General features: G+C 43.6%; 1 protein-coding gene across 1 annotated transcript; it reads right to left on the reverse strand.

The window, feature by feature from the left end:
• Positions 1–9,525: 9,525 nt before the first annotated feature.
• On the reverse strand, positions 9,526–16,003 carry LOC129815010 (serine/threonine-protein phosphatase 4 regulatory subunit 2-B-like). Its single transcript, XM_055868260.1, has 9 exons — positions 15,891–16,003; positions 14,369–14,450; positions 14,004–14,174; positions 13,045–13,138; positions 12,876–12,913; positions 11,894–11,968; positions 11,631–11,759; positions 11,280–11,536; positions 9,526–11,051 (listed from the first exon to the last, which is right to left on the reverse strand). The coding sequence occupies exons 1-9, from the start codon at positions 15,925–15,927 to the stop codon at positions 10,705–10,707; spliced, it is 1,230 nt and encodes a 409-aa protein (XP_055724235.1). The 5' UTR covers positions 15,928–16,003; the 3' UTR covers positions 9,526–10,704.
• Positions 16,004–16,041: the final 38 nt, after the last annotated feature.

Consider the following 16,041-nt stretch of genomic DNA (forward strand, 5'->3'; position numbering starts at 1 on the left):
AAGCTAATTCTAACGGCCAGCCATTCAGGCTACAGCCAAGCTAATTCTAATGGCCAGCCAGGCTACAACATAGCTAATTCTAATGGCCAGCCAGGCTACAACATAGCTAATTCTAATGGCCTGCCGGGCTACAACATAGCTGATTCTAACGACCAGCCAGGCTACAACATAGCTGATTCTAACGACCAGCCAGGCTACAGCCAAGCTAATTCTAATGGCCAGCCAGGCTACAACATAGCTAATTCTAACGACCAGCCAAGCTACAGCCAAGCTAATTCAAATGGCCAGCCAGGCTACAGCCAAGCTAATTCTAACGGCCAGCCAGGCTACAGTCAAGCTAATTATAACAACCAGCCAGGCAAGCTTCAGCCAAGGCTAATTCTAACGGCCAGCCAGGCTAATTCTAACAGGATATACACACACACACACACACACACACACACACACACACACACACACACACACACACACACACACACACACACACACACACACACACACACACACACACACACTCTCTCTCTCTCTCTCTCTCTCTCTCTCTCTCTCTCCCTCTTACCACCCATGTCAGGGACAAGTTTGGCCTTTATTTAATTAGTCTCCCATTTACACTTTTTACAACCCAATGCGAAGAGCAGCACGCCTCTTACAAAATGGTCCCTAAAAGCCCCGTCTGTATAATAAACAAAACCCTTCAGTGCCATTAGCTGGAGTGCCTGGAGGAGATGCAGATAGGGACCAATGTGCAGACGATTAGTGCTCTTCATTAGACTGTAGTATTCCTATGCAGCAGGCCACAACCTGGTGGCGACCCTGGTAATACTAGCAATTCATATCCGCTCAAAATGGTCTAAGATTTTGGTGTTGAAAAACATTTTCGATTAGACAAACTCACAGATAGTGTATTTTTTTTAAACAAGGAAATGTGCTCATTTGCAAACAGCTGCAACACGGTTTATGTAAAGTCAAAACTGACTCCCCTTTTGGACACCTTTCTTTTCAAGTGAATCCTTGCAACGGTTTATTAGGGACTTTAATCAAATAGCAACGCGAGATACTTTAACGTCTCAATTTGCATCGTTCACTGTACCTATGTGTTTTACACTCATCAGTAGCCTTATAATGGGCCAGGGGTTGGAGCAGGAAGTACTATCATTTCCTGATTCTGTAACATCACCTCCTACCACCAGGCATCAACCACAACAAGGAACCAGGTGTTTTAAGTTGAATTGGTGGGATGAACAGATAATAGAAAACAAGATGACCTGGAACATGAATGGACAGTAGACAGTAGTGCACATGCAGACACCTGCATGCGCACGCACAAACGCACACACCAGACTCATATGGAGTCTTTTGAGACAAAACCCTGGGGCTCTGTGCGTAGGCTTATCTTTAATCGCACAAATAGTGATTATTTTATTGCTTTTGTTGGTCATGAGGTTTTTTTGTCATGCAAACCTGATTATTCCAGTGATAAACAATAACCAATTGTATGACCCTGGAGTGTCTAAAAGCAGAGACCAAGAATGCAGGCATTGCTCTGAAACCGTTGTAAGCGTTCAGGTGTAGTAACATGACTATCACAGGACGCTGCTGAGGGGAGGACGGCTCATAATAATGCCTGGAAGGGAGTGAATGGAATGACATCAAACATATGGAAACTATGTGTTTGATGTATTTGTTACCATTCCACTCATTCCTCCCCAGTCATTACCACGAGCCCATCCTTCCCAATTAAAGGTGCTACCAACCTCCTGTGATGACTATAGAGAAGAAGGCCAATAATCTGGGGTTTAAAGGTCCAATGCAGCCCTTTTTATCTCAAAATCATAATAATTTCTGGGTAACAATAATTAAAATGGTCAAAAAGCAAATAGCAATTTCTCCAGCAATAATTTAGCTGGGACTGTCTAGGAGTGGTCTGAGTGGGGAGGGGAAAACAGGTTTGAAACTCTCTTTCTTATTGGTCTATTAACTAATTTATCACCTGGTGTTGTCACCAGGCAGGCAAAACCTCCATCACACCAAAACTGGCTGAAATTTTAGGCAGTCTTTTCAAACAAGTCTTACACTAAAAAAGCCATAATTTTCCCAATTTCACAGTATAAATCCAACCTCATACTTTATATAAAACACAGGCAAATCACATATTTGACTGCACTGGGCCTTTAAGAGCGATGCTCCAACATGCTCTCTCACCTGTCTGTCCATATGGGAGAGCAGATGGCAAGGAGCAGGTGTCACATAGACTAATGATATATAGGCTTTCCTGACATTTAGTCAAGAGTCCTTTATAGCTGTGTCTTTTTACATACATTTAGCATTTCCCCCTCTTTTGCTGGTTTCTCTCTTTTCAACAGAGTAAACAGAGATGGAAAAACTCCATGTTCTACATCTCTCTCTGATGATGCCAGTCTGACAGGTAAGTGGCAGTTCAAATAACAGTTACCTGAGAATGGCGCCCGCTTGGACTCACACCCACGCATTAAGCAGCACAACCCAAACCTCAGGCTCAAAACCTCAGGGCCTCAGCCTAGGATGACTTCCAGTCCATTTTCCTCCAAATATTCTAGAACATTACACAGTGTTCCTCTTTAGTCTCCTCTCCACTTGGCGGCTCTAGTGAAGTCGTAAAGTTGAACTTGTCTCGAGCTTCTTCCTCTGTTGTCCCTGGGCATTCAGGTGCAGTATCCCAGCCGCGGAGTGGGAGAAAAACAAGCTATTTTCTTACTCTCGTTCTGTCTGTCTACAGTGGACAGCACCCGGCAACCGTCCACTAGTAATGCTTGCCATTTGTCAGAGCAGTGTAGAACCTTTGACCCTGCATGCCAGACAATGGAACTTGACATTGATCAACAAATAACAAGCGTATCCTGGGCCTTTGGGATGTACAACCATGCCAGACCAATTGACACTTTTAACAAAGACCTAGATTTGTTTTTGTTTGTTTCTTGTTGGGATTATTTGTTGTTGTAATCCTATCCTTTTTCTAATCAAATAAGTACAATGGTGTACAGAATTTACATAAATTACTAGCAAATAAGTCACCTATGGATCAGATCAATTCACAAACATCTAGAGCATATTCAAAACCATTCTATTATAGGTTCTAGCCTTTGCCTACGTGAAATTAAAGTGATGCACATTCAGCACAAGTTCATGTGGAGGACTTCACTGCATTGGATCCAGCAGCCCCAGGAAGTGGAGCGGTCCCTATGATGTGGGGGAGTGTGACAACATGGTGGGGAGAAATGTGTCACAGCTCCTATCAACAGCTGCAGGCAGTACTGGGTCTGCATCTTCCTTTCAGGCCAGGGTAATCATGTTAAATCTGCCTGGGAAACAAAACAGAACTCTCTATTGGACGACACAGAGATTGCGCAGCGGGATGCCTGACCCCGCCAGGGGAACATCCTACCGATGGCTCAATGCTGCTGCCTTTGAACTGCTGCTGCTCAATGCTGCTGCCTTTAAAGTCCAAACTCCGTGCTCCGCCTCTGAATTTATAATCCCCTCCCAGCGCTTGACGTGACTAATGCACAGTATAATGTAACTTAAGGTGTAAAGAATACATTATAGGATATAGGGAACTGTCAAAAAGTGACTTTATTTTAAAGACACATTATAAAGACACCAACCAAGGTAAATCTGGGATTCATGGTACTGTACAAGCAACCAATAGATAAATATACTGGTTATATACCATAAGCTGGCATTTGGTTCAAGATTATGAACAATGTCTTACACTATACATTTCAATAAGCATCACTTGTTGTACCATGATCTGTAATCTGTTAGAAGCAATGTGGAAATTAGGCATGGCTCCTGATCAAGGATCTCGTCATAATTAAACGGTCAGAAGAAGTCAAAAGCAATTGTCTTGATTGGTTATGTACTGGAGCAAGTCAAAGTTCTACTGTACTTCAAATCAAGGTTTGGTGTCATGGGACAGAGGAGTCAGGACATTTGAAAGTCGGCTACTGTAGTAGACATCCAGATCTGACATTGTGAGACTTCTGGACTGTAGAACATTTGGGGACTTTTTAAAATGTATCCAATACATCACAAACTGTGACATACAGATGAAGTCAGAAGTTTACATACACCTTAGCCATATACATTTAAACTCAGTTTTTCACAAATCCTGACTTTTAATCCTCGTAAAAATTCCCTGCCTTAGGTCAGTTAGGATCACCACTTTATTTTAAGAATGTGAAATGTCAGAATAATAGTAGAGAGATTGATTATTTCAGCTTTTATTTATTTCATCACATTCCCAGTGGGTCAGACGTTTACATACACTCAATTAGTATTTGGTAGCATTGCCTTTAAATTGTTTAACTTGGGTCAAACGTTTCGGGTAGCCTTCCACAAGCTTCCCACAGTAAGTTGGGTGAATTTTTGCCCATTCCTCCTGACAGAGCTGGTGTTCCTGAGTCAGGTTTGTAGGCCTCCTTGCTCGTACATGCTTTTTCAGTTCTGCCCATACATTTTCGATAGGATTGAGGTCAGGGCTTTGTGATGGCCACTCCAATACCTTGACTTTTTTGTCCTTAAGCCATTTTGCCACAACTTTGGAAGTATGCTTGGGGTCATTGTCCATTTGGAAGACCCATTTGCGACCAAGCTCTAACTTCCTGACTGATGTCTTGATATGTTGCTTCAATGCATCCACATAATTTTCGAGCCTCATGACGCCATCTATTTTGTGAAGTGCACCAGTCCCTCCTGCAGCAAAGCACCCCCACAACATGATGCTGCCACCCCCGTTCTTCACGGTTGGGATGGTGTTCTTCGGCTTGCAAGACTCCCCCTTTATCCTCCAAACATAACAATGGTCTTTATGGCCATTATGGCCATTTTTGTTTCATCAGACCAGAGGACATTTCTCCAAAAAGTACGATCTTTGTTCCCATGTGCAGTTGCAAACTGTAGTCTGGCTTTTTTATGGCAGTTTGGAGCAGTGGCTTCTTCCTTGCTGAGCGGCCTTTCAGGTTATGTCGATATAGGACTCGTTTTACTGTGGATATAGATACCTTTGTACCTGTTTCCTCCAGCATCTTCACAAGGTCCTTTGCTGTTGTTCTGGGATTGATTTGCACTTTCTCACCAAAGTACGTTAATCTCTAGGAGACAGAACACGTCTCCTTCCTGAGCGGTATGACGGCTGCGTGGTTCCATAGTGTTTATACTTGCGTACTATTGTTTGTACATATGAACGTGGTACCTTCAGGAGTTTGGAAATTGCTGCCAAGGATGAACCAGACTTGTGGGGGTCTACAATTTTTTTCTGAGGTCTTGGCTGATTTCTTTAGATTTTCCCATGATGTCAAGCAAAGAGGCACTGAGCTTGAATGCAGGCCTTGAAATACATCCACAGGTACACCTCCAATTGACTCAATGATGTCAATTAGCCTATCAGCAGCGTCTAAAGCCATGACATAATTTTCTGGAATTTTCCAAGCTGTTTAAAGGCACAGTCAACTTAGTGTATGTAAACTTCTGACCCACTGGAATTGTGATACAGTGAATTCTAAGTGAAATAATCTGTCTGTAAACAATTGTTGGAAAAATTACTTGTGTCACGCACAAAGTAGATGTCCTAACCAACTTGCAAAAACTACAGTTTGTTAACAAGAAATCTGTGGAGTGGTTGAAAAATGAGTTTTAATGGCTCCAACCTAAGTGTATGTAAACTTCCGACTTCAACTATAGATACTGTAGTGTGAAATATTATGCAGGGCTGTTCTAGACTGGAACAGCAAGGCTACAGTAAGGCTTTGTTCATGTGAATTGAGGTCTTAAAGCAGGTTATCTGATGTCCTTGAGGGAGCCTAACTTTTTTCTTTCATTTTCAGGAAATAGGAAAACAAAGATCACTTACATTAGAGTCGCATTCATAAAAAAATATCTAAAACATTTGTATAACCCCTCCCACACACACACACACACACACACACATCTACCATAGGCTTGCTTCAGATTCAAAGGACACACAGAACTCCTTTGGGTTTTGCTGGAGCCCAGTGAAAAGGAGTAAAAGTTGGCACCATCGCTTGGCTAGTGATGAATTAATTAAAGCAAATATTGAGCTACTCAATTTCCATTTCATCCCAGTTTGAGTTAGACTACAGAAGTGCCAATAATAATCAACTCCAATTTACAAGGAAAATTATAAATGCATAAAACGCAAAACAAACCATGTGCAAGGTTCCTCTTAGGAAACCATGATAAAAATGTTTACGACACTTCTTGAATTTGGCAAGCCTAAAGAAATGCTTGCTGTTGGGCTTGGTGCCATGTGTTGCCTTTGTGATGTTATGAGAGGCAGAGGGTCAGGGGAATAATGAAGCTTCTCTACATACAGATCTGACAATGGGCAGCCTGGATATTTACCTACTTTAGCCTTCTTCTATCCCCAAGAAATGAAGCCAGGTCCCCTGGGATCAAACAATACTCACTTGATATTACAGATAGGCTTTCAAACACAGCTGAGAAATAATGAGAGGCTCCCTCAGCAACATACGTGTGTAAACCTAACTGAGACAGAAAACACAGCACTTAATTAAGTTTCGCATAGTACCCCCGAATGACGGGGGTGAAGGCCTACTGCAAGTAATAGCTTCAGTGCAAGATCCTGAGCATGAACTTCCTTTTAGAACAAAGAGAATAAACTTTTAAAAGAAGAAGCCCAAATGAGTCACCAGTGTTGTGTCACTCTATTATAAACTCTACAATTTCTGGAGAGGTATCAAATGATAGCTCATTTGATTGCGAGAACCTCTTTATTCCCCGGGTGGCCTGGCATTTATTTCCCTGGAGATGCCTCTTCAAAGGCTACAGTTTAACACTGCTTCCCATCCCACAGAACAGCACTGCTGCTCAGATTTACACAATCCACTCTTTATTTCCTCAGAGAGTTTGGGTAAATTTCAGCAGCCAAGAGACAGACATATCGAACGCTGTAAGGCGAACAACAAAAACACCGTTGCTGCCCCTTTGTAAAAACACGACATGCGAGAATCAGTCATTATTAAAGTATAAAAACGAGGGCCTCAGTGTTTTAACAAAGGCTCTGTCAACCCCAGACTATGATCCCCTGGTTTACTTTAATTCTCATGGGAGAAAGACTATGTCTTATTTTCTATGTTCAGATTGGATTACTGTTTGGTCAAGGTCTACAAACTCAAGGCACCAGTGAACCATCACAAATATAACCTACTAACAATTCTCATCCATTTTGTGCATGGTCTCAAAGACTGACTGCAGATTTAAAGCATAAATCATGTACAGTAACTGAGCAAGTATCAGGTTGTCTATGTATGACTGCAGTAGCCCTTTGAGCCTAAGCCTAGACATTAGTCTTCAGATCTTAAGAGCTCAGGCCAATTCAAATAAAATAGTATTTGTCAAGTGTTTCATAAACAACAGGCGTAGACTAACAGTGAAATGCTTACTTGCAGAGAGAAAGAAAATAAGATAAATAATAGAAAAGTAAAACACGTAATAATAAATACACAATGACAAATGATAACTTGGCTAAATACACGGGGTACGGAGTCGATACGGGGGTACGAGGTAATTGAGGTAGCGATGTACATATAACTAGGAATAAAGTGACAAATAATAAACAGTAGGATCTGTGTATGTGATGAGTCAAAAATGTTGGTGCAAAAAGGGTCAATGCAGATAGTCCGGGTAGCTATTTGGTTATTTAACTAACTATTTAGCAGTCTTATGGCTTGGGATAGAAGCGGTTCAGGGGCCTGTCTGTTCCAGACTTGGTGCATCGGTATCGTTTGCCGTGCAATAGCAGAGAGAACAGTCTATGACTTAAGTGACTGGAGTCTATGACATTTTTTGGGGCCTTCCTCTGACACCGCCTGGTACAGAGGTCCTGGATGTCAGGGAGCTCGGCTCCATACGCACTACCCTCTGTAGTGCCTTGCGGTTGGATGCCAAGCAGCTGCCATACCAAGCGGTGATGCACCCAGTTAAGGTGCTCTCAATGGTGCAGCTGTAGAACTTTTTGAGGATCTGAGGGACCATGACAAATCTTTTCAGCCTCCTGAATGGGAAGAGGCATTTACATGCCTTCTTCACGACTGTGTTGGAGTGTTTGGACCATGATAGATCCTTAGTGATGTGGACACCAACGAACTTGAAGCTCTTGACCGGCTCCAGTACAGCTCTGTTGATGTGAATGGGGGCCTGCTCAGCCCTCTGTTTCCTGTAGTCCACGATCAGCTCATTTGTGTTGGTGACGTTGAGGGAGAGGTTGTTGTCCTTCCACCACACTGCAAGGTCTCTGACATTCTCCCTAAAGGCTGTCTCATCGTCGTCTGTGATCAGGCCTACCACGTCGTGTTGTTGGCAAACTTAATGATGGTGTTGGAGTCGTGGGTGAACAGGGAGTACAGAAGGGGACTAAGCATGCACCTAAGGGAGCCCCCGTTTTGAGGGTCAGTGTGGTGCATGTTTTGTTGCCTACCCTCACCAGCTGGGGACGCCCCATCAGAAAGTCCAGGATCCAGTTGAAGAGGTGAGCTTGGAGTGCACTACGGTGTTGAACGCTGAGCTGTTGTCAATGAATAGCATTCTCACATAGATTGTCCTCTTGTCCAGGTGGGAAAGGGCAGTGCAAGTGATTGAGACATTTTTTGATCTATTGGGGTGGTATTCAAATTGGAGTGGGTCCAGGGTGTCTGGAAGGATGCTGTTTATGTGAGCCAAGACCAGCCTTTCAAAGCATTTCATGGCTACAGATGTGAATGCTACAGGGCAATAGTCATGTAGACAGGATACCTTGGCGTTCTTAGGCAGACTATGGTGGTCTGCTTGAAACAGGTAGGTATTACAGATTGGGTCAGGGAGTGGTTGAAAATGTCAGTGAAGACACCTACCAGCTGGTCAGCACATGCTCTGAGTTCGTGTCCTGGTAATCTGTCTTAATGTTAACATGTTTAAAGGTCTTACATCGGCTACAGAGTGTGACCACAGGATCAGCTGGTGCTCTAATTCATGGTGCAGTGTTGCTGGCCTCGAAGCGAGCGTAGAAGACATTTATCTTGACTGGTAAGCTTGCGGCACTGGGTTTCCCTTTGTAATATGTTTGCAAACCCTGCATCAGAATAGGTGTAGTAGGATTCGATCCTGTATTGACGCGTCGCCTGTTTTGATGAATCGTGGGAGGGCGTAGCGGGATTTCATATAAGCTCAATGTGGACTCGTAGTACAACCAGAACTACATGTTCAAACATGACATAGAAATCTGACAGGGTAATCAGTTGATTACTGATCGCCCTGAACTGAGCATTTGACCACATAATAGCAAACCCAGCTTAAGAAGCTCACGTCTTCAACAACACATTTATTAGAATAAGTCCGCAGAGATGTTAAGACGTCATTACATAAGAGGTGATCTGATCACCAGGAAGGTGAACATGCGAAAGCCTTTAAGAGCAGCTCAGTGGAATAGATGGAAGGCCTCAAGAAAGAACGCATGACCACTATTTTTTTTTTTTTTTTTTTTTTACATTTATTGCTTTATTTGAATACCGCATTGAAAGCCCAACCATTCAGAGCATACACAAACTATACAATTATATATGGTTTCACAAAGGCAGTGAACATATACTGTATCACAATCTACAAAAATCTACTTTACAGAAATTTAAAATTCTACATATCAAAAAGTACAGCTGCAGAAACAGGTGTAAAGCTGGTAACCAGTAAATGCTCTGGATATCTGTCAGTCAAACAACTTGGTGACATCACAATACAAAGCAGAAGTCATCTTTGTACTTACAGCTGGTTTTGGAAATGAAATAACTGGCTGTCAAAAAACATATTTTCCAAAATAAGTAATTAAGTTGAAATGTTCATATAAATGATGGTTCAATGCACCCAAAATGATATGTTACATTTTAAGGTAAAAGGTAGCATGTTATATTACTCTGAGTTGGGTCGGTAGTGTATCATCGCAAAGAAAATAGATGCATTTAAAAAGGAGAATAAGGACACATATGGAAAATCTATTTCAATACTCCCAACTCACGAGGAAAATTGATGGGGGGGAAACAAACAAGGAAATATAAATTTTTTCAACAACCAAGATGGCGGCACGAGTAAAAACAGTGGTATGAGCTGGATGCTAAGGCTTGTGCTTCAGTCAGAAACAGAAATGATTATAGCTAGTTCATCGCCGGAATGAGTAACTGACAGCATAAATAATGAGGAAGTTAATTAGCGGCGATAGCTTTGTCTCGACTCTGGTGTGGCAGAGGTGATAATCCACAGAGAGAAACTGGCTACAGGGAAAAAACTGCCTGGTTTACTTTTCCTGACAAATGCTTAAACTGATGAGGGAAAAAAGCCAGCGAACACCCCGACCTATCAGCACAGCTACAACAAACATCATCTGCAACCCCAAAGACTGATCAAGGCTGAAACAAAGACCTCTAGAGACCACAAGCCTTAAAATGAAAACTCTAAATAATGTAGAAAAAAAATCCAGTTTATATTTGATTCAAAATAAAAATGTTTATGCCCACATCAGGTGGTCATTTTGAGGAGTGCCCAAAATGTAGACAAGGCGTAAAGTATCTAGGGGACCAGGATGGCGCATCCCCTTCACCGGTGACACTCAAGCTGGACTTGAGGACAGATGTTCTAAATAGTCAACAGATGGATGCTGAGGTCCTAGTCCTGCTCCATGGGCTCCTCACTGGTCCCAGTGTCCAGGCTACCGCTCTCCATGGCGCCCTCTGCAGGTGGCTCAGAAGTACTGCTGGAGGGAGCAGAGGCTCTCTCTTCCCTGGCTCCACTCTCCTCACTGCAACTGCTGCTGACACTACTGCTGCTGCTGACTGGGTCACTGCCCTCATCGCTGTCCCGCGTCTCAGGGCTCTCCAGGACGCCAGCAGGGGCCTGCTGTTCTGACTGGTCCATGTCATTACATTCCTCTTGGGAGCCACAAGGAACCTCCCTCTCTGCCTGCTCGTCCTCCCCGGGCCCTGCTGATGGCTCCAACTGTGTGCTCGATGGCTCTGTGGGACAGGCAAGGACACAAAAATAGAGTTACTAATGTTAACTGCATAAGGGTTGATGTAGATCTGGCAAGCAGATAAGCTGAACCTGCGATGAACACCTCAGAATTCTGCCAATTCAGGCAACTCCTGGTTCTGCTCATACACGTACTAATATCCACAAAGGATTGTACCAGCAATGCATGTCGGCATGATGGGCGAAAATAAAGAGTGAAAAACCAGTCCTACCTTGGTCTTCACAAGTCCCAGCAGTACTGGGAGCCTCACTTCTCTTCTCGTCCTCCTCCTCCTGGACCATGGACTCTGCCTCTTCCGACAAACTGTCATTGTGGCCGTGTCTGAGGGTGTCCCCCTCCTGCTCATCCTCTTTGCTGAACTTGAGCCTCTTTACCTCGTGTTGCTCAGCCTCCATATCCTCTTCTTCCTCGTCGGCATGGTGCTTGTTCTTCACAGAGCTCCCCTGGGTACCTGATGCCGACACCTCACTGAGAGAGCGAAGATTCATCACACATTCAATTCATCAAAAGAAAAAAGTAGGAAGTGAGTATCACACGGTCTGTTGGGTAGCAACTGAAGTACCTGGAGGGTTTGTCATGTCCCTGCTCTGTGGTAGGGTCTTTGTTTTCTGTACTGTCCGGTAGGCCGTTTGTCGCTAGAGAGAGCTTTGGTCTGTTCAGCGGCCTGGGGGTCCCTGGGCCATTCACTTTCCTGCAAGAAAATAGAGGAAGAGTGAAAGAAATGTAGTGTAAGAAAAGTGTCAGAAATGTGAGTGGTTTACCTTTAGGCAATTATCACTGAGGAAACTACGGTGAGAAAATAGGAACCTGTCATTTGAGCTTTACCTCTCCGTAAAAGCAGATGCGTTCCCAGGCAACATGACACCATTCATTCTATTCACACCACTGCATCCGTTTTTCCTTCATGACAGAGAGAAACATAAAGTAATTCAAAAAATATTTTACTTCATATAACCTATACTGAACAAAAATATAAACGCAACATGTAAAGTGTTGATCCCACATTTCATGAGCTGAAATAAAAGATCCCAGAAATGTTCCATACACACAAAAAGCTTATTTCTCTCAAATGTTTACATCCCTGTAAGTGAGCATTACTCCTTTGCCAAGATAATCCATCCACCTAAAAGGTGTGGCATATCAAGAAGCGTATTAAAAAGCATGATCATTACACAGGTGCACCTTGTGCTGGGTAAAATAAAAGGCCACTAAAATGTGCAGTTTTGTCACACAACACAATGTCACAGATGTCTTAAATTGGGGGCGCATGCAAATGGCATGCTGACTTCAGGATATCCACCAGAGCTGTTGCCAGGTAATTTAACGTTCATTTCTCTACCATAAGCTGCCTCCAATGTCATTTTCGAGAATTTGGCAGTACTTCCAACTGGCCTCACAACCGCAGACCACGTGTAACCACACCAGCCCAAGACCTCCACATCCGGCTTCTTCACCTGCGGGATCATCTGAGACCAGCCACCCGGACAGCTGATGAAACCGAAGAGTATTTCTGTCTGTAATAAAGCCATTTTGTGTGGGGAAACTCATTCTGATTGGCTGGGCCAGCTCCCCGGTGGGTGGGCCTATGCCCTCCCAGGCCCTTCCAGTTGTGAAATCCATAGATTAAGGACTAATGAATTTATTTCAATTGACTGATTTCCGTATATGAACTGTAACTCAGTAAAATCGTTGAAATTGTTGCATGTTGCATTCATATTTTTGTTCAGTATAAATACAACGAATCACCTCTTTGTAAAATTGTTTCCTTGATATAATGTATAACAATAAGGACAAAAACAACACTTACTCTGAAGTAGGATGCACACAGCTGACCACCATCACATTCTGGAAGAAGAAAAACCCTTCAACACAAACACTTCAAAATATAAATACTATACAACATATAGAGACTACACACATCTAATCTAGTATAACACTGCACAACTGCTCCTTAACAGACATGGCACCCCACTCACCTTCTCAACACCTCTGAGGAATTTCTCTGTCCCTGTGTAATTCCTCTTGGGTTCTGTAAGCAGCTCACACAAACGCTGAATCGTAAACGGAATTCTGAGGGAAGTAAGTGAGGAGGTTACTCAAATAAACCTGAGGTAGGGCTAGCTCAAGAAAAAAGTGAAATTAGATAGGTATAAAATAAACTATAATGACATGCGTGTTTACAATATGGTTGCCATTGGGGCGGCAGGTAGCCTAGTGGTTAGCGCGCCGGGAAAGGGGTTAGCACGCCGGGCCAGGGGTTAGAGCGCCGGGCCAGGGGTTAGAGCGCCGGGCCAGGGGTTAGAGCGCCGGGCCAGGGGTTAGAGCTCCGGGCCAGGGGTTAGAGCGCCGGGCCAGGGGTTAGAGCGCCGGGCCAGGGGTTAGAGCTCCGGGCCAGGGGTTAGAGCTCCGGGCCAGGGGTTAGAGCGCCGGGCCAGGGGTTAGAGCGCCGGGCCAGGGGTTAGAGCTCCGGGCCAGGGGTTAGAGCGCCGGGCCAGGGGTTAGAGCTCCGGGCCAGGGGTTAGAGCTCCGGGCCAGGGGTTAGAGCTCCGGGCCAGGGGTTAGAGCGCCGGGACAGGGGTTAGAGCGCCGGGACAGGGGTTAGAGCGTTGGGCCAGTAACAGAAAGGTTGCCAGATCGAATCACCGAGCTGACAAGGTACAAATCTGTCTTTCTGCCCCTGAACAAGGTAGTTAACCCACTGTTCCTAGGACGTCATTGTAAATAAGAATTTGTTCTTAACTGACTTGCCTAGTTAAATAAAGGTAAAAAAAGAAAAAAGAAATTTGAGCACTACAGTACATGTGACATCTAGAAAGCCTCTCCAGTAGATGGCGCCCTTGTACAACCACCACAAAGTCAGCAACGTTAACTCTTTAGATGGCATGACATGATCGCAAGAAAACAGTTGATTCTAAAAGGTTATACTGGTACCTACCCATTGTATCCATTCACAATCTTCAATATCCTCTCCTTCATGTCCTCAAATGGAATGGAGTCCACATTGGGATTGGCTACCCCCCTTTGATCGGGTGCTGAGGCATTGAAGTCGTCCATCACCTTCTCCAGTTTGAAGAGGAAATAGCTTTTAAACTGAGACCACTGAACACTGGAAAGACAGAGCACAGATCTCTTAGCAAAAGTAATACAGCACATGCAGAAGAGAAGACTAGGCATGATCTAGGACTATGCCTTTTACATAATTTCAACCAGTAATGTTGAAGTTATCCCACTGAGCATGCTTCACCCTCTCATATGCATGATATCTGTAGCTACAAGCTTGACAATATGAACATTCCTTACATGGTTTCTCCAGTCTTCGCAACATGACACATAAACTGGTCGAGCAGCGGTGCCACTTCTTTCTTCCCTTTGTTGTCAAAGTCTAAAGAGAACAGTAATATCAAGTCAGTTAGCACAACACAACAGAGCAGGGAACTTTGGATAGATTGGCTTGCTTATGAAGCCATTGACGTTAACTAGCTAATGTTAATGATGACTTGTGACTACAACACTGTCAGTGTGTTCATGCTATTTATGCTGCAGTAGTTAGTGTCGGGGGGCTAGGGTCAGTCTGTTATATCTGGAGTATTTCTCCTGTCTTATCCGGTGTCCTGTGTGAATTTAAGTATGCTCTCTCGGAGGACCTGAGCCCTAGGACCATGCCTCAGGACTACCTGGCATGATGACTCCTTGTTGTCCCCAGTCCACCTGGCCGTGCTGCTGCTCCAGTTTCAACTGTTCTACCTGCGGCTATGGAACCCTGACCTGTTCACTGTGATTACTATTATTTGACCATGCTGGTCATTTATGAACATTTGAACATCTTGGTCATGTTCTGTTATAATCTCCACCCGGAACAGCCAGAAGAGGACTGGCCACCCCTAATAGCCTGGTTGCTCTCTAGGTTTCTTCCTAGGTTTTGGCCTTTCTAGGGAGTTTTTCCTAGCCACCGTGCTTCTACACCTGCATTGCTTGCTGTTTGGGGTTTTAGGCTGGGTTTCTGTACAGCACTTTGATATATCAGCTGATGTAAAAAGGGCTATATAAATACATTTGATTTGTTCAGCCATTTAGCTCACCAGCTCAAGAAAGGAAAATGCCAAATGGAGCCGATCGACTTAGCTAGCTTGCTAACTAACAGTGACACCAACTGAAAATGTAATTGTGTTCTCATAAACCTTTATAGCGACCTACCCAGCGAGCTAGCTAATTGTGGCCATTGGCATTGGCCAGGTTAAGTGAACTCAAACTTGCAAGCTAGCATGTTAGCTAGCTCGCTGGACAACTTGCCAGTTAGCTACATAACATCAACAATTACCTTCATAGTATTGTCTTACTGGCTAGTTAGCTAACTAACGTAGTCAATAGAAAAGTTCACAATCCAACTAACTGGAAATGGTAGCTAACTACCAATGGTGTATACATCATTGCTAACTACCGGTAGCTAACTTAATCAGTTCATTAGTTTGCTAACGTTAGCTAGCTAAGCTAACGTTAGCTGTGCGATGGAGTTGTCAACAGCACCATGGCTAACTAGCTAGTTAAATTGTTGAATCCAGAAATAAATATATAAACCTCTGGTGGTTTGAGAATTGATAGCTAGCTACCTTTAAGCTAAAGGGGAAACGCTAACGTTAGTTAGCAACATTGCTTATTCTTCCGAATGTTAGCATTAGCTGACTAGCTAAAATACGCTTATAGCTAGCTAACGTTAGCTACATTCAACACCTTATGGCAATATAACCACTGTAGTATAGAAAAAAGTCGAACAAAAAGTCTGACTTTCTTTAAGTATTAGGCTATTCATAAGAAACCCAAAAACCTTTAAACGCCTCTTGGAGTGAGTCAATTTCCATCATGTTGTTGTCCTCTGTCAATCTCTTGGAGCAAGAGGCAGACTAGTGGTGGCTGCGTTCAACACAAAAAAGTAGTGTGTCCATTCTACCTGGGATCCTTGGGACGTCCATAGCCCA

This window comes from Salvelinus fontinalis, chromosome 18, assembly GCF_029448725.1.
Source record: "Salvelinus fontinalis isolate EN_2023a chromosome 18, ASM2944872v1, whole genome shotgun sequence".
Lineage (NCBI taxonomy): Eukaryota > Metazoa > Chordata > Actinopteri > Salmoniformes > Salmonidae > Salvelinus > Salvelinus fontinalis.

Bases quoted from the DNA above. Each gene is read 5' to 3' on its own strand.
- LOC129815010 (XM_055868260.1), bottom strand. From the start codon at position 15,927: ATGATGGAAATTGACTCACTCCAAGAGGCGTTTAAAG. The intron at 14,175-14,368 runs GTAAGGAATGTT...CTGTCTTTCCAG, and splicing joins GCGAAGACTGGAGAAACCAT to TGTTCAGTGGTCTCAGTTTA. The intron at 13,139-14,003 runs GTAGGTACCAGT...TACTTCCCTCAG, and splicing joins ATTGTGAATGGATACAATGG to AATTCCGTTTACGATTCAGC.